At 44.9% G+C, this 23,541-nt stretch overlaps 4 protein-coding genes across 8 annotated transcripts in view; 2 read left to right on the plus strand and 2 right to left on the minus strand.

Annotated features, from left to right (window-relative positions):
* The window catches only part of LOC109504638 (uncharacterized), a 30,482-nt gene that overhangs the window by 3,480 nt on the left and 3,461 nt on the right, over positions 1-23,541 (plus strand). The window lies entirely within an intron of this gene.
* LOC105191456 (WD repeat-containing protein 63) lies at positions 13,488-18,101 on the plus strand. Its single transcript, XM_019845184.2, has one exon. The coding sequence runs from the start codon at positions 14,435-14,437 to the stop codon at positions 17,438-17,440; it is 3,006 nt and encodes a 1,001-aa protein (XP_019700743.1). The 5' UTR covers positions 13,488-14,434; the 3' UTR covers positions 17,441-18,101.
* LOC105191431 (uncharacterized) lies at positions 17,761-19,350 on the minus strand. 3 transcript variants are annotated; one of them, XM_019845186.2, is made up of 3 exons: positions 18,756-19,350; positions 18,430-18,538; positions 17,761-18,344 (listed from the first exon to the last, which is right to left on the minus strand). In XM_019845186.2, the coding sequence occupies exons 1-2, from the start codon at positions 19,309-19,311 to the stop codon at positions 18,477-18,479; spliced, it is 618 nt and encodes a 205-aa protein (XP_019700745.1). In that variant the 5' UTR covers positions 19,312-19,350; the 3' UTR covers positions 17,761-18,344; positions 18,430-18,476. The 3 variants fall into 3 exon arrangements, with proteins under 3 accessions (XP_019700745.1, XP_019700744.1, XP_011153137.1); XM_019845185.2 differs by having other exon boundaries at positions 17,761-18,538; XM_011154835.3 differs by having other exon boundaries at positions 18,430-19,350.
* Positions 17,761-21,878, minus strand: LOC105191430 (uncharacterized). 3 transcript variants are annotated; one of them, XM_011154832.3, is made up of 3 exons: positions 21,544-21,878; positions 20,094-20,212; positions 17,761-20,012 (listed from the first exon to the last, which is right to left on the minus strand). In XM_011154832.3, the coding sequence occupies exons 2-3, from the start codon at positions 20,208-20,210 to the stop codon at positions 19,788-19,790; spliced, it is 342 nt and encodes a 113-aa protein (XP_011153134.1). In that variant the 5' UTR covers positions 20,211-20,212; positions 21,544-21,878; the 3' UTR covers positions 17,761-19,787. The 3 variants fall into 3 exon arrangements, with proteins under 3 accessions (XP_011153134.1, XP_025152982.1, XP_025152983.1); XM_025297197.1 differs by lacking the exon at positions 21,544-21,878 and adding an exon at positions 21,001-21,194; XM_025297198.1 differs by lacking the exon at positions 21,544-21,878 and adding an exon at positions 20,607-20,625.

The raw sequence follows: 23,541 nt of genomic DNA on the forward strand, positions 1-23,541 counted from the left end.
CTTTGCGACGATCTTCCGATCGATCTGGAAGCACGCACTGTGTGCACGCGCATCGTCGTGGCATCGGCCGTTGCGCGGTTTACACCGTGACGTTGAACCTGCAGTGGCATAACCACGTAACGGTAATCCTCTTACGGAACGGTTAACAAAGTACCCTGCCTCTGCCAGACGGAAAAGATGGCTTCTGGTCGCAACATCACATTAGTTGCTTCACCCGACACCGGATGAAGCATTGACTCGTAAAAGCGAATTAGTTCTCTGCGTTGGTTACGCAGCGCGGAGTTACGTGAACAAATTGACTCGGATCTCGAACAATTTAGAAAACTGCCAACGAGCCGACGATAATTCGCCGTTTCTCTTCTTGTAATCCGACGATTACTCGCGAAAATGTCTCTCCGAGGCTGACGCTTGTCCAGCTTTCGTTGAAAGAATTCACCTTTTGGGGAGGGCTATCGCGAATAAATCGCACGCGATCCACCCATGTTGTTATACACGGATACGACGTCTACTTGTTTTCCATTCGAACACACGGACTTGTCGTCGGAGATACGGTATTGTTGGCTCTGATACCGTTACAGAAGATCAGGGTCGGCTCGGTTTGGCTGCTAAACGCGGCCGCCCATACATTCCTCCTCGTTGCGCACGAGGCTGTACATTATTTATGATCGATAGAAGTAAGCAGGAATGTGTATTGATCCGACGTGAAATAGTCGCTTCTTATAATAGCGTACGTGGCTGTACAGCCGGCGACACTCAGCGTGTCGGTGACAATGAGGGAATGAATCTTTCATGCGTTGCGCAAAGTCCGTTTGCGGAATCTCGGGGCGTTGGGAGTGAAATTGCGTAATAACGACGAGATTCCATTTCCCGACCACAACCACGTTGACACGCTGGAGACCTTCGTCCCTAACGATGTCAGTAATTCGATATCTTCGTCAAGTTACCTCGCAGTCATTTAATTTCACACGCCGATATACCGCGATCGAATCCTACGTACAACTCCAAATGGAGTTTTCGTTCCTCGCGAGACAAGCGCCTGTTATATTTCCATTAGGACGCCGTGTCCTCATCGTTTAAAGTCACCTCTCCTCCCATTAGTGACTCGTCTCGGCGACAATAATTGGACAAGGTAGAGGAGATTATCGAGTGTCTTCGATGTGATTCACTGTCTCTCGCCTCTTCCTCGAAATTCCTGCCGCCGAGCGTGCGTTTTAAAAGGGACGAGATTACTCGCGATTCCTCTCTCTCTCTCTCTCTCTCTCTCTCTCTCTTCTTCTGTCTCTCCGCTTTTCATCGTTACACCGTTATTTCATGTCGGAGTGTTATTAATTGCTTCAGTTATGAGCGCTTAACACAGTTGGTTGGGTAATTAATAGCGCGTCTCGCCTCGGTTCGTGAGCTTCGCCTAGCGCGCGATAAGAAAAATTAGCACGATGGTCCGTGGATTAATTCTTCGGCTTAATCCGCCGGGTAATTGTACGTAATTACTTCATCGCTTTATCGCGTCATCGATACACGCGGATCAGAGCGCAGCGGCGCCGCCCGCGCCGCGTGTGCGCCGATCGACGCGCGTCTCTATGAGTCGCTCGTTAAAATATTAAGTACAGTTATTTCGTGTCATCTATCGGACGCGCTGCACTCTCGGGGACAATTGCAAATTGCGCGCGCGGCGATTAAGAATGAATATCAATGACATGGAAATTACCGACACGCTGACGGCGACGCCGAATATAGCGCGTGTGAGTCCGCGGGGGCTCACCTAACCGGCTCTCGGCTACCGCCGAGATATCGCGGGATGAAGTAATAATCTTCGGCCGCGGACGAAACAATTCGACTTTCGGCCTCCCGTCGCGCGAATACGGGCGAAGAACAGATGCGGCGCGTTTGCGACGTCGCAGCGTGTCGCCCGCGGCCGAATTGCGAGGAAGGGATCCTCCCTGGCTCCCTTGACCCTCCTACGTGCGAAACACGTAATGTCGTGTGTTATTTCGGAAGAAGATCGACCCTTATTCCCACCTTGCGTTCGCGCGCTGAGGACTGCTTTCCTCGTAATTGGAAGTCGGCGGGCTCACAGCGGGCTGATTAAGATCCGGGAATAAAAGTCTCATTCGCGAGAGCTGACTGGCCGGACGGTCCTCATTTCGATCAGTCGAAGTTGCAGCCTGAAGAATCAGCTCGACATCGATCTAACGGGATGAAGAGTGGTGAACGAGCGGTGGTCTTCGAGCGGGAATTTTTCGCAAGAGCCACTGCGGATTCTTCACCTTGGACGAGCGATCTTATTGCGCGCTGTTGGGTCCGATAAAGAGCGCGGCCTTGGTGTCGTTTTCCGCGAACAGGCGCAATGAATTAATTTATTCGAGACGCGCGATAGCGGGAGCTCGGCCGAAAATCGCGCGGACGCCGAGATAGGAGCCGCGCGGCGGACGCGCGCACCACCGATCGATCGGCCAGGGTTGCGAAAAGGCCGGCATTCTTGTTAGCGCGGTAATTCCGGATCTATGTGTCGCGCCGGGAACAACACGGCGGTATCGGAAGAACCGGTTTTTCTGTCCAGCGGACGCGCCGCGGCCGCCGTTATGAGCGCGAGCGTGCTGCGCGACGTAATATTAAATGTGGGCAACGAAAAGGTCCAATTCGGGATTCTGCGACAAGCGCGCTTCACCTTCCGGCCACCATCAATCCGCGCTCCCAAGAAAGAATCGAGAATCGAGAAAGGTGAACGAAGAGTCAGCAGTCAGACGTATATATAACTGCGCGAGATCTTTTCTTTCTTCTTTCTCACAGGAATTTCATAGGAAATTGCGCAGGTCGCGTCGGAATGTCAAGTCGTAATTTTAACGCAATGTGCGATTTCTAACGGGAAACTTGACAACTTTTTTTTTTTTTCACGAAGATGCTTAGGATTCTCGCGATTTAGATGCTCGTGGTATTCCCCAAGCTTGAAATGCGCGTCGTTCGTAACATTCATTCGGATGCGGGTTTCGGCCCGCGACTGGAAGGTAAAATCGGGAGACGGACGGCGTCCCGAGATAGAGATTTCAAGAACTGGATTCACCGCACGTGTGTGTGTGTGTGTGTGATCAACCGAAACTTGGACGCGACCGCAGCGGTGGATTCGGTGCTACGCAGTGCCACGGCTCCGCTAGATCGGGCGCGATGACCATACATGTTCATCCGGACGACCGGTACCATACGGAGCGTCCCACATACTTAGACTGCCATCCGCGCCATGTCGAGGCCGTGGCAACGGTATCGGAACGTCTCATTAAGGATTCAATGTGTCCTTTAGCTCTCCGACCGGCCGTCGCGGCGAGTGCCGCGAGCTCGACGACGACGACGACGACGACGACGACGACGACGACGACGACGACGATGAACGGACACGCCGCTACCGGGTTGCCCACGTGTACGAGAGCCACGTCACGTCTCTTCTGAGAGTCATCGATACTGCCCGAAGTCTGGAATCGTACGGAATAGAACGCAGGCGCGACGGAGATGACGGAATAGATAGGCGCCGATTATCGGCGAGTTTCACCTCGACGTGTACATTTTTCCGCGCGGCGGAACAGCGACTTCGTCCGTCGAGTCGCGTATTGTTCGATCGCGCACGAGTAATAGGAAGGTCGCCGTGACTTGCTCGACATTAACTATCGGCGCTGAGACAATAGGTTTCGTTTAATAAATTCAATTCTTTTGACGTCGCCTCTTAATGGTTTTCTATCCACTTCTGGCGCGCAGGCTAGACAAAGTGTGGAATCTTTTTTCTTTCTTTCTTTCTTTTTTACCGGAATTTGGAATTAAGTGTCGAGCTATCCCTCTTCGTTGAGTTACAAGCGTTTCGTAAAAGTTTGCGAAGGAAACTTTCCGTAAAATTTATCAGATAAATTTCGGATCAGATATCATATCGGTCTCCGACGATAAAATATTCAATCTCTGTAGGTAAGACGTTATTTTACGCCTCGGGAAGAAGTGTCGGTGTAAGAGAAACGAAAACGGCATGCAGATTCCAAGCATTGATATATGCAGGATGATGTAAGATTGCGTATCTCCGTTTGCATTTTCTTCGAGATAAAACGGCGTTCCATGAGCTTTCTATTTTCCTGAATAAAACTGATATCGCGAGTATTACAAAGGTCTACATGCGGCTTAAGTGCGAAGCGTCAACCTGCCTCTTCCTTGCGCAATCCATTCATAGAAGCTCACCTATTATGGGAAGTGAGATCGCGGTTGTACAATATCGTAGGAGGAAACATAACCTGCCTGCGCATCTGAACACGTGGAATCGCGTCGGTGGAAATGACGTTTATCCCTGACATTGGTTTATCCTTCGTTAATTTTTAAATACGCGTTACCCGTGCGGACGATCGTGTTATTTACACGCCAGCTAGGCTCGCATCCGCCATAAAATATTCGCCATAAAAAAAGGAAAGCAGCCACTACTTTGGGAGCCTGACATCTGTTTTACGTAAATATTTCTCGCCGGTAAAATCTTCTATTATATTTCAAGGAGACAGGAAAAGAGAAAGAAAGAGAGAGAGAGAGAGAGAGAGAGAGAGAGAAATGTTGGATTGAGCTATGAATAATTTCCGCCTCTTTCGTCTTCACGCGAAACATTTCATAGTGGAGCCTAATTTAATAAATATTCATCATTATGAACAACGACTTGTGTTTTCATCAAGTAATCTATTGGCTGCTTCTTTGAGTTTTTAGGAAAAATAAATATTCCAGGATGTTCATAAACTTGAACTCTTATCGATAAAGTTTCAAATACGCACAAGTAAAATTGATATGTTTTAATATTATTTGCACGGCTCGCGACCGACATGTAGTTTTGCGGCCGAGCGTTAAATCGGCTCGACAATCATTGGCAGATTAACATCTTCATCAAGCTTAGTTTGCCTCATGGCTGCGGAACAGTAGCCGCGGATCTCGCGCAGTTGTTGTGCGCCCGGTCGCTCGCGAATTAGGTCGTCGAATCCTTGGACTATAATAATTAATACCTGAGACCGTCATGGAGTTGCGTGCGGAATGGAGGAGAATTGATATAGTAATCCTCCTGGCGCAACGCGAATGCTGCGTAATGTGTCATCCAAATGCGTCATATCTATTCGAGTATCTGTGCGCGTAAGTGTGGATGTATAATGCGCAATTTATTCACACGCACGGCGGCAACAAATATAATGTTTTTTTTCTTCCACAACGATACATACACACACACACACACACACACATAATGGTCAGCTATCGCAGGTAATCGCGTCTCATTGACGTCAGCGCAATAAGTTTTATTTCAAGCGGGTAAACTAATTTATGCTTGGCAATGATGTGCAAGGTGCACTCTTGTGATTTGTTATTTATTCTTCCGCGCGTTTCTCAATCAACCTGACGGATTTCTCGACAGTAGCCAACTGTGTGTCGTCGAGTATTCAGCGTCTCTCTTTTAGCGTTTCTGTTTATGCAGAGAATTGCATTACACGCTTGGTTATACAGAATTACACCTCTAGAGAAAAACTCGCCTGACATCCGGTCTTATCATTTCCGGTCTCACCTTTTCTTGTCTGCGTATGACATGTGACAATGGGAACGAACTTCCTGCCGAAGAGGAAAGTCATGCTAATACTGCTTATGTACTTCTTCGATAAAGATAAGAAGTTCTACGTTTACGTACATATCTGTAACATCACATGAAAGCATTCGCGAGAAATTTCGATTTTGTCGTTGTTTAATCGTTGTGATGTCGACGATTAGAGAATTCTCGCAAGTTATGTTTCGGAAATAATCATTTTAGTCAGTAGGACCGCAAACACGCGCAAATAAACGTATATGTGAATTTAATTGAACAGGTGCGACGTTTGATTTATTAGCAGCTACAGCCCCCATGTCGCCATGAGTATCGCGAAGGTAACATAAGAAACTAAAATAAAACATGCGTAACACTTTCGTGCTTTCAGGCATTTGTTTTGTAAATAGGCTTCATTCCAGAGCAGCTTCCTCTCTTCGTATAAGGCGGCCGTTCGTTTCTCGAAAGCACGTGGAAAGTGCTATTTGATATATGTGAATTAAATCGAGTAATTGCCATATACATAATATTTATTGATTTTTTGTTCTATTATCGTAACAATAACAAAGATATTTATTTGGCGGAGCACTTGTGCTGTACTTAACGTGACAATTGTCTCGAGAAATTCTCACGAAAATTGATTTGTGTTGAGCGCACACTAGATAAATCGTGGTCGAGTAGTTAACTGAGCGCGGAAAGTATTCAAGCGATGAATCGTACAGCCGTCTAAGTAATTATAATGTGGTTCGACGAACGATAAACACGCCCTTTTTCCTGTTACACCGGGAAACAGTTTCGATGCCGTCCGGTTGTGTCGCGGAAACAAACTCGTGGGGTGACCACAAATCAATTCTATTATCACTCAGGCGTGCGAAACTGCAGTTATGTTTCTTGCCTGCGAATGTTTTGTTTCTAATTCCCAAAATTGTATTTATAGGGTGTCCCATTTTAAAGGACCCACTCAAATATCTCAGAAACACTGCGTTAAATCGAAAAATGCTTAAGACAAAAGTTGTTTAGCTCGAAGGGGGACATAGGACAGCGATAGCATTTTGTTTATAGATGACGCCACTTTCGAGATATTCACTGATTATCAATTTTCTTAAATGGAAATCCCAGTTTTCTATTATATCATCTTTTTCTACCAATTAATTTAAACAACTTTTGTCTGAAACATATTTTTATTTGCTTAATATATTTTGAGATATTTAAGGAAAACTTGGTAACTTTTCCAACATTTACCTTACGATATCTCATTAACTATTCGTCGAAAGAAAAATGGACTTTTTTACTTTATTTACTATCAAGAATATATTACTATAATAGTGCTCTAACTTTTATTAACTTATCGACCTTTTGAAATTTCAAAATTATTAAATTAATAAAAGTTAGGGCACTATTATAGTAGTATATTCTTGATAGTAAATAAAGTAAAAGAGTTTAATACTATTTTTTCTTTCGACGAATAGTTAGCGAGATATCGTAAGGCAAATGTTGAAAAAGTTACCAAGTTTTCCTTAAATATCTTAAAATATATTAAGCAAATGAAAAAATATTTCAGACAAAAGTTGTTTAAATTAATTGGTAGAAAAAGATGATATAATAAAAAATTTGGATTTCCATTTAAGAAAATTGATAATCAGTAAATATCTCCAAAATAGAGCCATCTATAAACAAAATGCTATCGCTCGTCTATGTTCCCCTTCAAGTTAAACAACTTTTGTCTTAAGCATTTTTCGTCTTAATGCAGTGTTTCTGAGATATTTGAGTGGATCCTTTAAAATGGGACACCCTGTATATATATATACATATATATATTCTTTTTTCCTCTTCACTTCTTTTTGTATCACCACCTCCGTTCTATTTATTTTTATAGGTTTGCAAATTTTTACTTTTATTTTCTCTGCCACTTTTATTATCTTTCAATTTTGCTTTGAACAACGTCACTAAGTATAAATTGTGTATTAAGTTGCACAAATTTTTTTCATTATGAAATAAACATAATAAGTAAAAAAATAAAATTAATTACTAACTTCTGCGCTTGGCAAATTCTGTACACATTTCGCATTGTACGCGAATTCGCGCAAATACGTCTATGCGCAACTGAGTACATTTTGGTTTGTAGCGAAAGTTACGAGCTTAGAGTTCATTATAACCGGCTGAAACTGCAACTGTTCTCCTTTTTCCTCTCCGATTAAGACACTTTCGCACGATATTACGATGTACATAATGCGTCGACCCACTTGAAGGGTTAATTTCGGTCAGGGTAAAGCTCGTGCATTACTCTCTCGCGGATAATCGACTCTCGTTAGCGGTGGGAAAGCGTCATGTGAAAAAAAGGAAACGTTGTTCCACGAGCGCTAATGTGGAAGACGTTTCGACTAGCGAGGATATTGGTGGTAATTATTAAAATTTGACCATTTGATATTTCGGAATTTCGATTTCGTCAGTTCGCTATCACTAACGAAGCGATTTTCATTTCGTGAGGATTGTTCGCCGCTTCTCGTAAAATACAACAAAGTTGTACGACGCTTTTATTCTCTTGCAGCTCTCACGCAAGTATTTCTGCGAACTCATGTTTGTATAACTGCACTGTATAATGCAGTATTATGTATGACATTATCGTTAATAACTGTGGTATCAAATCATTACAAATCTCGTGCTTCTTTAGCTACGTTTTAACATTTGTGCTCACATAGGAAGGCTCGCGTGCAACGCTCGTTCGATAATTAAATTAAATTTAGAGATCAAGGGTGGAACGAGAGAGAGAGAGAGAGAGAGAGAGAGAGAGAGAGAAAGAGAGAGAGAATTGTTAACATTAATTCTTAACAAGAGGTTTGCGCATACCTTACGTATAAAATCAACAATAAAGCAAAACATTTTTAATACACACAAGCTCATTATTATCAGTTATTATCGACATTATTATCAGTCACGGAAAAATTATGGTACACAGCGCACCTCCTGCAACATATTTATAAGATATTTTATAAGAAAATATCCTGCGCAAAAAGAGAGATATGGGCGTCCAAATCAAATTGTGCGACAATACGACAAATCCAGACAGATCAATATTACCAATTCCTCCCGAAAAATTTCGAAAATTCACACTTCCCCCTCTAAGAAACTCGATTTCCGATCGCTCCTTTCAGATGAACGCGAAAATACGATCTTCACCTTCCATCTCCGCAGGTCTATCGTGAATTCTGATCGCCCACGCCGAATGAAACAGCCGCACGGCCAATTGCGCAATAGTTATCACAATATCAGAGAGCGCGGGCGGCAGCGGCAACTAAGACTAGCTCTCTCTCTCTCTCTCTCTCTCTCTCTCTCTCTCTCTCTCTCTCGCTCTCTCTCTCTCTCTCTCTCTCTCTCTCGCTCTCTCTCACTCTTCTACCACCAGTGGCATTGTGTTAACCCGCGTGTATCTTGCTTGCAGCGTGTAGGCCGACGGCGCGTTATATCGGCCGCGAGTTATGCAGCGCGGTAATTGCTCGCGACTCGGACTTATGCACAAGGACAGGGCGCGCCTCGGCGGTGTACACGCTAGCCGCACACGTCTAATGGCCTATCCGCCTAGACGAGAAGAGAAAAAGAGAGACAGAGAGGGAGGGAAGAAAGAGAGAGAGAGAGAGAGAGAGAGAGAAAAGGAGAGAAAAAGCGAGACACACCGATTCAGGAAACGGGGGAAAGAGGAGGCGGAGGCGAAATATTCCGCGAGACTCGCACGTTCGCTCGTTCGTTCATTTCACACACACACACACACACACACACATGTAATCGGACGCATGGCCGACAACCTGGCGTACGCATTCTTACCTGTTCGAGTCGCGATCAGCGGCGCACGCTTCATTCGCGACCGCCGTCGGGAACGCACCTCACCGTGGGCGCCTATTTTAGAAATTGCCCGCGCGGATTCCGTGACATTTTATTTCCTCCGGGGCGCAAGGTGTTGCTTGCGGCTTGCTCGGTAACGCTGCCGGCGCATTTCGGTCGCGCGCGCGATTCCGAGCCCGATTATTTCTGGACGAAAGTAAATGAGAGGCAGTCGCTTGTGCACGGCGAGCTACGGCGTGTATTATTGATGAAACGGGCTGTATAAACTGCCGGTTGTGCGTTTCCCGCGGAGTTTCGTGCGATTGACGTCGAGTTTACTTGGCGAACTTGTTTCCTTTCTTGCGTCGAGCGACGTTCGTTTCGGACGCGTCGCGAGCTGTTAGAACGTGTCGTGTCAAAATTCGACGCGATTCGACGCTTTCGCGAGGATTGGTCATGGATAACCTTATAGTTCGCTTGTCATCTTCGGCAAGGCGCGTCGAGGATAACCGTGTCCGTTATTGATGCGCTCATCAACGACTTCCGTTCTTACAGACATCGAGGTTGTGGTCGCCGCCGCGCTAAATGAAACCGTAGATCGAAATCGGGATTTTTATTTCGCTTATCTTCCTCGCGCGTTTCACCGGCAATCAAACATCCTGATGATGTTCGAGATTTCGGGGAATCTCGCGGATAAAGCCGTGCGTTGGCTCGCCGCCAATGCAAATGCACGCGCGGAAAAGACTACTTTCGATCGCGAATGGCGAATGCCTTTTTTACGGCGCGCGACTTCCGACCGTCTATTTCTGGAGGCAAGAGCGGCCGGAGTGTTTACGAAATCGCTAATAACGCGTCGCTGTAACGACCTGCATCGTAATAACAACATCGTAACTCGGTTCCAGCAAATTTTCCTAAAGTGAGCGCGCGAGTGCGCGCAGTAAGTCATGAAAATCAACTTGGAATGCAGAGATATGACAATGACGATTCGCTACTTCCAGGACTCGGAGTATCAGCCGCTGATCTCCGCACCCGTGTTTTTCAACTTCTATCTCTTCTATCTCTCTCGCAGAAGCCGCGACACGTTGATCACTTGAAACGTATACTGTCTTCCGTCGATTAAAAAACGCCGCGTTTGCGTTATTTGACACGGATGATATCCCGACCCGACTGACGATATCCGATACGTCGTGCGATCTGCCAAATCGATCTCCGCTTATCGCCGACGTCTGAAGCCGCCCTTCATCTCGCGCTCGCATGTAGCTTCAATTAATTAGTCAGCGGAGATTACCGTAACGGACGGGCAAGTCGAATCTCTGCCGTGGTGGGCGCAGGCCGTAATGGTCGGCCGTTTAGTAACTATACGACCGGCGGATGTGGGTCGCCGAGATTCCTCGTCGACGAGGCTTATCTCGGCAGCGGCTTCGCACATTGCTGTAATTTCGCTCGTTCCGCGCAACCGAGCCGAATTTGCACACGAGAACACATGTGGCTACTTACAGAAGTGTCATTGTGGGCATGCAAGTCGAACGTGATCTTCCTTCTCCCGGAGCGCGTCCGCTTTCCGGTGCGTGTCTTCGTTGCGATGTGAAATTGGCGCAGGGGAGAATTAAGGGAGAGGGAACGAGGTCAGAAACGAGGTTTTCATCTTTCGTCTTTCGACAAGCCGTCTGATTTGTCACGTTGTATCGTTTCCAGAGATATACGCGCCGGACTTTTGAATTTAGCGATTGTTCGCGCGAATAATTGTAGAGATGAGGCGCGAAGCTTCGTGAAGTACGATTATACATTCGTTGCATCGCGTAATGCTCGGTAGAGGAGTACACACACGCACGCACGCACGCACGCACACACACGTGCGTTAACGTAGATTGCGTAGTCATCACATATTACGCAGATAAATGGTCATCCAAGTCGCCTTCGTGTGTGAATCACGGAACTATCTCGCTTCGACGTGCCTTATTTCACGGACCCCCCCGACTAACCCTCGATAATGCTCATAAAGCAACGACTGGAATGACGTTTGATAATTGACGATAGCATTACAGGCACCGCGCTGACGATCGCGCATCGGTAAGGAGAGAGAAGCATTATCGCGAATACCTCGCGTTATTTATAGAGTTATTTATAGAGGTGAATCGGATTTCTCTCGCGAAATTGCGTCATTTTACTCAAAGCTGCAGTTGCTCTGCCCCTTTCGTTGTACAAGCGCAACGCGATTTGAGCGGACCTAAAAAGAAAATCGGAGCGTAGGAATTCTCCTGCGTTTCCCTGCCGACTTCATTAGCGACGTCACTTTTACCTCGTGCGAAAGTATAAAAAGAAAAATATGCATGATATGCAGATAAAAACATTTCTTTTGGACATCTGAATGATTTGCCTTCGTGTCGCTTCCGCGGGAATATCGTACGTTACATGCTGATGGACGTTGTAAGTAACGCTGAGATGATTCTCAGCGTTAATTACGCCGAGCAAAAAATTACGAACCCGCCTGCGAGTATTGGACTTGCCGGCGTACTGCTGCGTAAGTAAACGCGTATCGCGTTTAATGTAGCGTTCGCGGCGAAGCACGTCCTAATACGGCCTATTTACTGGCTGTAAACGCGAAATTGACGGGTCGCCGGTCGGACCGAACGATAATTCATGATTTATGATGCGTTATCGTTGGTACTCGTACATTACTCACAACGATCCAATCCTCGGAGTTATTCCACATAATTTTATTACCAATAACGCGCTTCGCGCGATTCCGTTACGTTATTACTATCTTGTTAAGAAGCGTATCAGAGGCGATGCAGAAGCGTTCAACTCGCGCGCTACTATTTTCACTGACTGACAATGACGGGGGAGAAAATAACCGAAATAAAGTGCCAAGTGACCGACTGCCGTTCGCACGTGTAGGATTTCATAATTCCCGAGTTAATGAAGTTAAACGACCCGCTAGTTTCTCGTAAACGGACAGCCGAAGCCTTTATATTTCCCTCGACGGAGCGGCCATTTCACTCGAGTTGTAATCATCACGAATCATCGCCGCGATAATCACCACGCAAACGCGATAGCGGATATCGCGGGGGGAAATTACGCGCGGTGAAACTTTGTTTTTTTCTACCGAGGAACGTCACTGACCGACGCCGCGATGCCGCGGACGCGCCGGTGTTTATATCAAGTAAATCAAAGAGTCGTAATTGCAACAGTAAATATGTCGCAACGCTCACTTGTTGTTGCCTCAACTCCGATTTTCTCCTCTGACTTGGTAAGAGACTTCGCACCTCGCGTACTCTCGCGAGCGAGAATTCTAATACGGTATAAGGCGCGAGATGAGCACGAATGCACGGGCGTCTCTCACGTGCGCGCTCGTTCGTCTCTTTAGCATGCTTTCTAGTCACCCGTGTATATATTTAGTGACACGACAGTCGCTCGGGCCGGTCGCTTTCGAAAGGTCAACATTGATCACCGTCCATAAGCGTCGTCCGCTGCGTTACCGCTACCGCTACTAATTTAAAAGTAAAGTGCTGTAAGTACAGGCAGTAAGAGAGACACCTACGGCTTAGTAGGCATATACCGAAAGCAAAGCAATGGCCGTTGTTCGTTGCGAGCGGATGCGCACGATCGTGTTAATAAAAGATTAGGCTTAGGTTTCTTCCTCGCGCGTCTACGACCGTCTGCTGTGAAGTGGCGGCGTTAAATTAACCCATTTCTTCCCAAGCGGACATTTTACTGTCAATTTACTTTTTGCCTAGAAAAAGTAGTTAACCCAAATTTATAATCCCAAAAATAACAATTGTGAAAAAGTATGGTATTTTGTCGTCAATTTCACTTTAAAATAATTGAAATAACATTATAAATATTAAAAACTAGCAGTATGTGTTGTCACGTTGCGCCACACATAATGTTGCGCTGGCGCAACGTTGGGAGTTCAAGAAATCATTCACTGCTGTGTCATAGGTCTAATATGTTCCAGAAAAAATATATCCATGTGTATTCCACGTATATATAGCATTCAGGAATATGCACATAAAAGTTGAACTAAATATATTTTAACACTTGAAATAAATTATTGAAAAATATTGAAAAAAACATGTTTTCATGTAATTTATTTTTTTTTTTCACGAAGTGTTAGACTAATTGTGAAATATAAACACATAGACAAGAGAGCTTGCGAATGCCTTTTAACGCATGCATGATGAGTTTTGTACAATAAGTTCATTTTGACTGTATTTCGTGAAGTTAAACTTCGTGTTGCGTATACGCAACATTGGGAAGAAATGGGTTAAAGAAGATAAGATGTAAAAGCGAGAAACACGTACGATATAAAATATGCCACGAAGCATAACGTTAATGAAGATGAGATTAAAACATGTCGCGTTGCGGAAAACTCACGCGGATTAACACAGAGGAGGAAGTGCTTTTTAATACACATTTTAATACATCACTTAAAATAGTAATCTTCGTAATGCGCTTTACGGAACGCGCGTTGAGTAACAGCAGCTCGTGTTCGCGCGGATATCGTAACGAACAGGAAAATTCATGCAGAACGCACGAGCGACGCGCTTACTTCATTCAGCAGTTGCATTTGCATTTACAATGACGCTATCAGGCATGCATGCCGCAATTATATAATAATAACCCGCAAGATATAACGCGGGGAGAATTCTCAGCCGAGTAGCTATCGCGACACGGCGTTGTCAAGCGCGGTGAAAGTAAAGTACTTCCTCCGCTTTTGCAACTTCAGCGTTCCAGTGTCCTTTATGCTTTCACGATCTCTCTCTCTCTCTCTCTCTCTCTCTCTCTCTCTCTCTCTCTCTCTCTCTCGAGAAGGCCGATTCGCATTCGCCGGGAATGTACATTGTTGCATGCTCGAAAAGGAAGAAGAAACTTTCATTTCTACGCACAATCGCGGCAGATTTGAATTCACCTTCGGGAGGACGCGCGGTCGCGTGATCAGCGAGGCAGCTTCTGGGAAACTCCATCGGCGAGATACGGCGTTGTTTGATCGATGCCTGGTCGTGGTCTCGGAGAGCGTTGCTGCACCATGTCGTCGCCTCGGCGCGAGAAATCATGTCGGCGAAAGGGGTTAAGTGCCGGCGGTCGGGTTGGACGTTGCTCGACGAAAATATCGAGAATGTGGAGCGCGTGAGCCTCGTTCCCGAGGCTCAACGAGAACTGGGTTGCACGGTCGGCGAGCGCGTGTTCCTGGAATATCCTTGGGCCTTCGTGCCGCGAGAGGCCGTCTCGAGGCTAGCCAAGACGCCGGGCTCGTCGCTGGAGCCGCATCGGAAGAAGATTGAGGCTTACGCCGGCGATACATTCCTCGTGGGCTATTCATCCGCTCAACTGATCGCCCATGACTTCGTGATCTGCCTGACGGAGGACGCGAGGTCAGCGATAGTAAAACGGAATGCTGACGTCAGCAAGCGGATTCGAGGCGAGGTCGCGCGGAAGGTCAGGAAGACCGGCGAACTTTGGAAGTCCCTCGGAAGCGAGAGCGACTTGGACGACAGTCTGGTGCGAAGCACGAGGGATTCCTTCGAAGTGCAAGTGTGCCTTCCGGTCAGCTCCTTGGGCTCAGCTCGGGAGCTCTCGGACAGGAGATCCGAAGACTCCAGGGACAGTTACGTGGAGCTGCTTTGCTATGAGAACTTGGAGAACATCGAGAAGAAGCGGGTCTCCAAGATGATCCAGACGCACTTGGAACCTCGAGACCTCGAGGTGCAGACCTACCCCGGCAATCCGAAGAATGCCTGGACTCAATACGTCTACGAGGACACGACAGGCGGTCTCTTCCAACAGAACGCTGACCACAGTGAGTCAGAGGAAGAGGAGAAAGAGCCGACCGAAGAGAAGTCGGAGAGAGAGGTCGAAGAGAAGAGAGAGCCCGAGAGCTCCAGGGAGGTGTCGGAGATCGCGGATGAACAGCAGAAGCCTGAGAAGGCGGAGAGAGGGCCGCTGGAGCTGTTCCTGGAGGATCGAGCACCGGAGATGATCGACGCGGTGTGCTACAATACAGTCGTAAACCTGCACGTGGACGATATCGAGGCGCTCGCGCGGCGGCAGTTGGAAATAGCCCGGGATGAGATCAGCGGCTATGTGGAACGATTCTCCCTCGTCGACCTGCACTTCGCAGCCGGCAAGGTTATCTCCGACGCTTCCTGGCACCCAAGCCTGCTCGATTGCGTGGCCGTCTCTTATGTTACCGCATCGTTGCCGTCGTTGCTGTCCTCGTCATCGTCATCGTCGTCGTCGTCGTCGTTCGATGTTACCCGATCTTCGTGGCGAGACACGATGGCGGATGGCGCGTTGTCAAGAGCCTCGCAGCCGTCGGTGTTGTTGTGGTCCCTCAGCGACTCTCTGCGACCTCGGCTCGCGTTGCGCTGCCACGGGGATATTTATTGCGTGTCCTTCTGCCCGACTAACGGCGACTTCATAATCGGCGGCTCCGCGACGGGCCAAGTGGTCGTTTGGAACATACACGGCCAGCTGAAGGATCGAGAGAAGGTTGACGGGAACGTCGACATTGAGACGGCGTTAGACGCGTCCATAGCGTCCGATCAGGGTCATGAACTGCTGGTCCGTAGCATACAATGGCTGCCCGACAACTGCAGAATCGAGCCGTCCGGCAGGCTGACGAGACTGTCCAGCAGTTCAAGCTGCCAGTTCGTCACGGTCGCTGAGGATGGCATCGTCGCCGTTTGGGACCTCCTCAGGTACTCCATCACCTGTCAGCTGAAACCGAGCGACTTCAAGGGTCTCGATCACAATTTCCGACCAATCTATCGCTTGGACGTCCGATCCTTCAAGGACTCGCCCTTCACACCTCTTCACCTGTGCCTCCCGTCCGACAACGTTCTCCGAGAGGACGAGAAGCGCCAATACGACCGTAGCGAATCGGAAGCTACGGACATGGAATACATGAGGAGACTATGGATCGCCACAGCGCAGGGGGATCTCGTCTGTTGCACTTGGGAAGGCCAGGTGTTCGACGTGGAAACGTCCGGCTTAGAGGAGTGCAAGCTCCTCGCTCGCTCTTCCGCGCATGACGGTCCCGTTACGGCGATTCTACGATCGCCGCACCTTCGCGACATGCTCCTCACGATAGGCGGTCATATCTTCGCCATTTGGCAAGATGGCTACTTGGAGCTGCCACTCTTCAGACGGAGGTCCAGCCGCGTGTACACCGCGTGTTGCTGGAGCAATCGGCCCGGGGTCTTCCTTATGGGCACTAATCGCGGTGACTTGGAGGTCTGGGATATCAGGAGGAGGCCGAACGAGCCAGTGCTTAGGCAGACCATTTCCAGACGGCCGATAACTCTCTTGTCACTGCGGGCATCGTGCGACGACGGCCTCAGGTTGATCGGGGCGGGTGATTGTAACAGTGGCTTTCGCGTCTTCATGGAACCAACAGAGTCTGAGGACGACACGGTCGAGAGACTGGACTGGTTCGAAGAGTACGTGTGGAGGGAGACGAGGAGGAAGAAGATGTTTTCGTCGTGGCAGGAGGACTTCCTGCGGAACGACGTGAAAGCTACTGCCAGAAGGCAAGCGAGAGCGGATGAAGAGCGCAGGATAAGACTCGAAACGGCGAGGCTGCAGCTTCATAGGCAACACGAGGAACGTTTGAGGTTGGAGGCCGAGGAAAAATTGCGCAGGATGCCGAAGTCTAAGGATAGCGTGTGGAAGATGCGTCAGCAGGCAAGGATGAAGGAGGTTCTGCTGAAGAAGAAGAGATTCGCACCGCGGGAATTGGAAGAGAAGAGATTACCGTTGGTTCGTCTGGCCGAAGAGAGGAGTATAAAGATGATCAAGGCCAAGAACGAAGCTGCGCTTCGGGATAAATATTTCGACAACTTTGTGTCCCTCGAGTTCGCCGAATATTACGACCTGAGAGAGAAAGGCGAGAGCTCGGACGAGCAGCGGGAAACGATTAAGAGCAAGGAGATGATCGATATATACTTGCAAGAGTTTCGCAAGATCGAAGAAGAGGCACGAAGGGTATTGGAGGAGCAGCCGTATGTCCCGAAATTTAATCGGAGCATCTGTATAAAGAAAGGCAAAGAAATGCTGTGAGCTACGTATTCCTCGTAGATGTTAGTACGAAGATCGACTAGTTTCCTCGGTAAAAGAGGTTAGACATTAAAGCTTCGTGCAACGGCAATTTGACTTGTTTATACGCGAATTGATAAGATAAGATAGCTCCAGAGTGTACAGAGAAATGCTCAGATGGAAACTTGTGAGTCACAATTGCAATCGATATCGATACGTTGAAGTCGTGAATCTGATAAATGTTCTTAAATTTTAAGAACATTTGTTATGCAAAGCTGGCATTCGAAGAGCACGGGGAAAATAACATGTGAGAGGAAAATTGATTTGAATCCAAGAACAGCTCCTTACATTTTCAACACTTTCTTTGCATTACATATATTTTGTTCTCATTGGGAAACCTTGATTGCAAAATCTTACAAACGACCATTGTGGATACCATTTGACCATTGCTTGACAAATAAAGAGCTACTTAACTCTTACAATATTAAAGCTAAAGGATTAATTGCTACAACAATATATAGCATTACATTACATTCGACAGTCTCATCAAATTACAGTCCAGTGATGAAAATGTTTTTTAGAGATATTCAGATTGTTTTAGGAAAGGAGATACAGTCTTTGGAGTCTCTGCTATTTGCCAAACACCGAATGAATACTCGGCAGTCACTATTCATACTCAACCCAATAAGAACAAACTTTTGTATGTTCCGTTGATTCAATATTTCAACATAGGCTACTTTTTTCGGTGGAACAACTTCAAGTATATCTCTCATAGCATGATCTGATGTTTTCTTGTTTAATCCAAACTTTCAAATAACAGCAAAACCATCTTTGCGGCACATCCACATGTCTATGTAACCATATCTCTCCGGCTCACCATCCTTCGTAATTGTGAAATATTTCTCAACAACACATTCCTTGAATCCAGCTTTGATCATGACACAGAACATAAGATACTGTAATGAACGTTCTACCACATCCGACAATAATTTGAATCTTTCAAAAAGCTTTACCAAACATTCGTAGAAATCATTCAACAGTGTTTCATATCTCTCGTCACCTATATGTATATCTGCAGGCATTGTGCTAAAAATTGATGCACATTTCTCCATCGCTGTTTCACTAAAACCATAAATCGTGACATAGAAGTGTGTTAACATATTGTTATATGCATCGTGAATTTCTTCATTAGGAATTTTTACAATAACTTCTTTCCTAATTCTGAAAGGTTCCTCATTATCTCTAGGACTACAATTAGGATTGTGAGAAAGATACCCTTGTTCAAGGAAAAATGTAAATATTATTTTTGGATCAGGCACATTAATATCTAAAAGCTGACCTGCCCGTATCAACTGAAATAAGTTAGCAAGGTCGGTTGCATCTACTTTGTTAAGGGGCTGGAATTTTTTGGATCCACCTCCCATTAAAACAAGCATGTCTTCCTGAATAGAAGAATGTTTGAGAATACCAGCCACTCCACGACTTAAAGGGGAGCCATCCCAAAAATCTAAACTTTCATCAGATTGGTTCAAGTAGTGCCGCACATAGTGAAGGACAGACCACAAACAACATACACGTGTATTCTGATGATAATAGCCATTGTAGAATTGGAATATGTTGTCTCGTACTTGATCTCTCTCCTTTTCAGGAATGACATTATTAAGAAGCAACATCAACTCATTATCTTCGAGTCCATAATAGTCAACAAACCGGCTATTTTGTAAGAATTTGTAAGCAGGTATGTTATTGAGGTATGTAGAAACGTCAGCACTTACTAAGTATGAGACTCCAGTGCATAATGCTCCTAACAGATGGTCTTTAGCTATTGGTCCGTTCATAACGGCACCCAGAAATTTCATAACCATATTACCAATCTTCTCTACTTCATCTTCCATTTTACCTGCCAGCAATGCGTCTATTGTAGGAGCATCAAACTCATCAACTAATAGATATACTTTTCTCCCATAGTAAGCATTCAAATATTTAATCAGGCTTTGTAAGCCTCTTTTTGTATTCAATTTGTATAAGCCTCTTTCATCCTTCTGTTTGTATTCTTCTTCATCACACCATTGTTTACAATGTTGTTGAGCTTCCTTATTTCTCTGTAGACAGTCAAATATGGAGGGGCTCACAGTCAAATACGAATGATCAAGATATAACTCGTGCACAACCTCTCTTAAACAATCTGCTACTATATCTGGAGAGTCTATTTCAAAATCCTTGAAGTTCAGATATAGGACCGGGTGTCAAAATGTTCTCTGATAAGATTTACTTCATTCAAGATTTTACATTTTTCCGAATACCTTTCTCCATTTTCCCCAATTCTGCAGAAAGCTCTGTAGTTTTTATATCCTTCTAATTCTTTCGAATTTTATGGCGGATGCTTGATGTCCCGACCTTTTTCAATTTCAAAGAAACGCTGAACCATATTCATGTTCAAGGACTTTCCGAATCTTTTAGGTGCAAAAATGAGTACAAGACGTGGGACTTTTAATAATTCTGCTATCAGCATGGACTTATCAACAAACCCACTCCATTTCACTGCTTCTATAAAGTTCTCCTCATTTTCATTAAATATAATTTGTGGATCTTTAATCTATAATAGAAAAAATATTTTAGGAATCATGAGAGAAAAAATGGTTTGAAATAAACACAGAATGTTCAGAATTAAACTTACTGAATTGAGAGTTCGAGTAGCATTATTTGTTTGGCCACTTGAGCCAACTCTTCTTCTTTTTTGGTCCACTTCTTGATCAATTTGCACTTGCATATCGCAAGAACTTCTTATAGACATTTCTTGTGCCAGAAGAAAAAAAATAATCAATTACCTAATGAATATAGAATGATTTTGACAAATGCCATGATTATACTTATTTGAGTGGAGGCAAAGCTCGATAAGGCAATTACTTCAGGACCTATCTTTCGACGCTTATTCTGGCTGCGTTCCGATTCACTGCCAATACTGAAAATATACACTTTATGTCACATATATTATAGATTTTCAGTACTGGCAGTGAATATCGGAACGCAGCCTCTATAGACCCTTAAACCTGATATTGATACCATAGAATCTATGGTATCAACATCAGGTTTAAGGGTCTACAGGAACCATACTAGAGACCTCTCGCAGAGACCCGCGAACTAGGCAAAATTATATTGCAAATTATGAACAAAATACGAAGAGAATCACCTTATATGTATGATATTTGCAATCAGGAGAAACGTCCGCAGGGTCGTACAGAGCGCTTTTTCGGAAAAAAAGTCGAAATAAAAATCGATTAAATAATTTGAATAAACGTTCATCTCGCGGTGCACGAACCTATATTTTCATTTATTACAAATTTTCAAGAACCTGAATGCAAAATCGGGCTCTGTACGACCCTAGATATTAATATAAGGAAGATGTCCATGTATGTCTGATAAGCAAATGATGTATGCGTGGCAAAATTTGTAAGTGTAGATAACATGGAAAGTGTAGCCCAGTTGCACTATAGTGCAGTCTATATGACCTAACCTTCCTGCCTTGCGTTCGTGCGAATAATGCATTAGTATTAGCGTATATATGAGCAGTGCATAAGTATTACCGTGTGTATGTACATGAATACCTTCCAGCTTCCACTTTAAAATATAAGATATTCTGCCACGTTGACGATATATGTAACCACCAAATTGATATAAAATATTCCTTGAACTATTATCGAGGTCCCTACAGAGCCAAATTTTGCAATCCGGCCGTCAAAAATTTATCATATATTAATAAAGCATCCACCGTATCAAGCAAGTCGTATACGTAAACATATATATGTTTACGTGTTTAATACATATATTTTTTATATATATATACGCATACACACATACATATATAACACATAAACATATCTATTTTAAAGTGATTATTAAACGAGGAAACAATTTTAATGATAATGTGACGCCCCAGCTGATTTCTTATACAGCGACGGGCCTGAGTGCACCGCGATCGTCGCCCCGGCCGCGTGCGCGGAGCGGTGCGAGGGGGACGGTAGGCGTCACCTACTGAATTTCGTCCGAAATGTGCAGATCGTGTCCAGCTCTGCACTAGGATATTGACAAGAGGAGACTGAAAATCGAACGCTGAGATTCGCACTCACCGAACGCAGTACCTCTACCACCAGGTTTCCCTTTTCGCGCTAGCACCACAGACTTCTATAGTATAACCAGAGAGAAACCTGAGAGCGGCCACGGCCGCGTTTTGCTTGAGGCGCTTTTTCGCGACTGTTTGATACCGCCCTCTGCATCCATTTTTAGCCGGGAACTATTTGCTGCATCCATTTTCTAGCGCGCCGGTAAAGTCTCCACTTGGTGCGAGTCCGTGTTACGTCCACTTTCAGTCGTACGAGTTCGAGTTCGAATTACTAGGTGCGTGTCCCGACTATTAGATAGACTGAGACGAGATAAATATCTGATGAGTGAGACAAGAACGGAGAAGCAATTATTAATGAAATTACTCCGTCTCTCTCTCTCTCTCTCTCTCTCTCTCTCTCTCTCTCTCTCTCTCTCTCTCTCTCTCTCTCTCTCTCTCTCTCTCTCTCTCTCTCTCTCTCTTTCTCACCACCGGTGAGCAGACCGCGCGACGATAGGCACGAGACGAGCCAGCGACGATATTTTCGCCACGCAATAATCACCCCTTCTTTATCCCGCTCGCCTTTGACATGACACGTTCCGCGTAATGCGGGAAAGGAACGATTTAGAGACTTCAAATTTGCTGTGAAATCGGAGAAGGGAGAGAGGGATGTAATTATAATAATGAAATATATATATATATATACACTGAGAAATAAATTTATTACATTTTAACAAACGTCAGTTTGCATACAACTGTGAACATATCAGTTTAAATTAAGACACTGTTTAGTAAAATCAAATAAAGAAGTTTATATTTAAAATTACAATATATGAAAATTAGAAAATGACTGTTTAATTTAAACATGTTTACAGTTGTATCCAAACTAACGTGTGTTAAAATTTAGTAAATGTTTTTCAGTGAGTATATATATATATATATGTGTGTAAGGACTATATATATATATATGACGACTATTGTGCCTAGCGATGGGTTTAAATTTCAGGGTTAAAAGTTCAATATATTCATTCCTAACGCTAGGCATCATTGCCGTCATATAATAGTAGATTAGGTCATTCTGCACAAAAAAGTTCTCTGCACCATTTTGCAAATAAATACATAAATTTTCAAGTTATCAATTAAAAAAGTCTCTAAATGTGGCCATTTTCATTATTATTAACTTGTTAGTAACTATTGAATTACTCGGAATTAGTTGTAACTTTTGCCTCTTTTATACAGGGGACATATATATCTTGAAAGAAAAATAATTTGATAAGTTTTATTTGTAAAAACTTGTTATGTATTAGGAGTACAAATTAGTTCGGTCCGTTTTTCTATGTTAAAAAATGTATTTATTTCAAAATGAACGAACAGATCAATTAAAGTATTTTCCATCGCTGGCTACTACTTTCTCCCATTTCTCAGGCAATTTTCGAATTCCATCTCGAAAAAATGACTCGTCTTTTGAGGCGATCCAAATTTGGAGCCAATTTTCGATTTCTGCGAAAGAAGTGAACCGGTGACCTGCCAAATCGTGCTGCATCCTTCGGAACAACCAGTAATCAGAAGGAGCAATGTCCGGAGAATACGGCGGGTGCGGTAAAACATCCCACTTGAGCGTTTCCAAATATTTTTTTACGACTTTTGCGACATGAGGCCGAGCGTTGTCATGAAGAAGAATAACTTTATCATGTCTTTGCTCGTATTCCGGCCGTTTTTCCGGCTCGTATCCAGGCCTCAACGGCTTGTTGAGTCACTCCCAATGATTCTGCAAGCTCCTCTTGCGTTTGACTCTGATCTTCTTCGAGTAATGCCTCTAATTCTTTGTCCTCGAATTTTTTTGGCTGTCCAGAGCGAGGCTTGTCTTCGACGCTGAAATCTCCATCCTCGAAACGTCGAAACCATTCCCTACATGATTTATCAGTCGGAGCAGCGTCACCATAAACTTCAACAAGCATTCGATGGGCTTCAGCTGCACTTTTCTTCCAATTAAAGCAGAAAATTAAAACCTCCCGTAAATGCTGCT

This window comes from Harpegnathos saltator, unplaced genomic scaffold, assembly GCF_003227715.2.
Source record: "Harpegnathos saltator strain DR-91 unplaced genomic scaffold, Hsal_v8.6 scaffold171, whole genome shotgun sequence".
Classification (NCBI taxonomy): Eukaryota; Metazoa; Arthropoda; class Insecta; order Hymenoptera; family Formicidae; genus Harpegnathos; species Harpegnathos saltator.

What these genes read in the sequence shown, in the direction of transcription:
- LOC105191456 (XM_019845184.2), top strand. Translation starts at nt 14,435, where the DNA reads ATGTCGGCGAAAGGGGTTAAGTGCCGGCGGTCGGGTTGGACGTTGCTC.
- LOC105191431 (XM_011154835.3), bottom strand. Translation starts at nt 19,311, where the DNA reads ATGGAAGATGAAGTAGAGAAGATTGGTAATATGGTTATGAAATTTCTG. An exon ending in ATGATTTCTACGAATGTTTG is followed by an intron (nt 18,345 to 18,429) that starts GTAAAGCTTTTT and finishes TCATGATCAAAG; the next exon opens with CTGGATTCAAGGAATGTGTT.
- LOC105191430 (XM_011154832.3), bottom strand. Translation starts at nt 20,210, where the DNA reads ATGTCTATAAGAAGTTCTTGCGATATGCAAGTGCAAATTGATCAAGAA. An exon ending in CTACTCGAACTCTCAATTCA is followed by an intron (nt 20,013 to 20,093) that starts GTAAGTTTAATT and finishes TTTCTATTATAG; the next exon opens with ATTAAAGATCCACAAATTAT.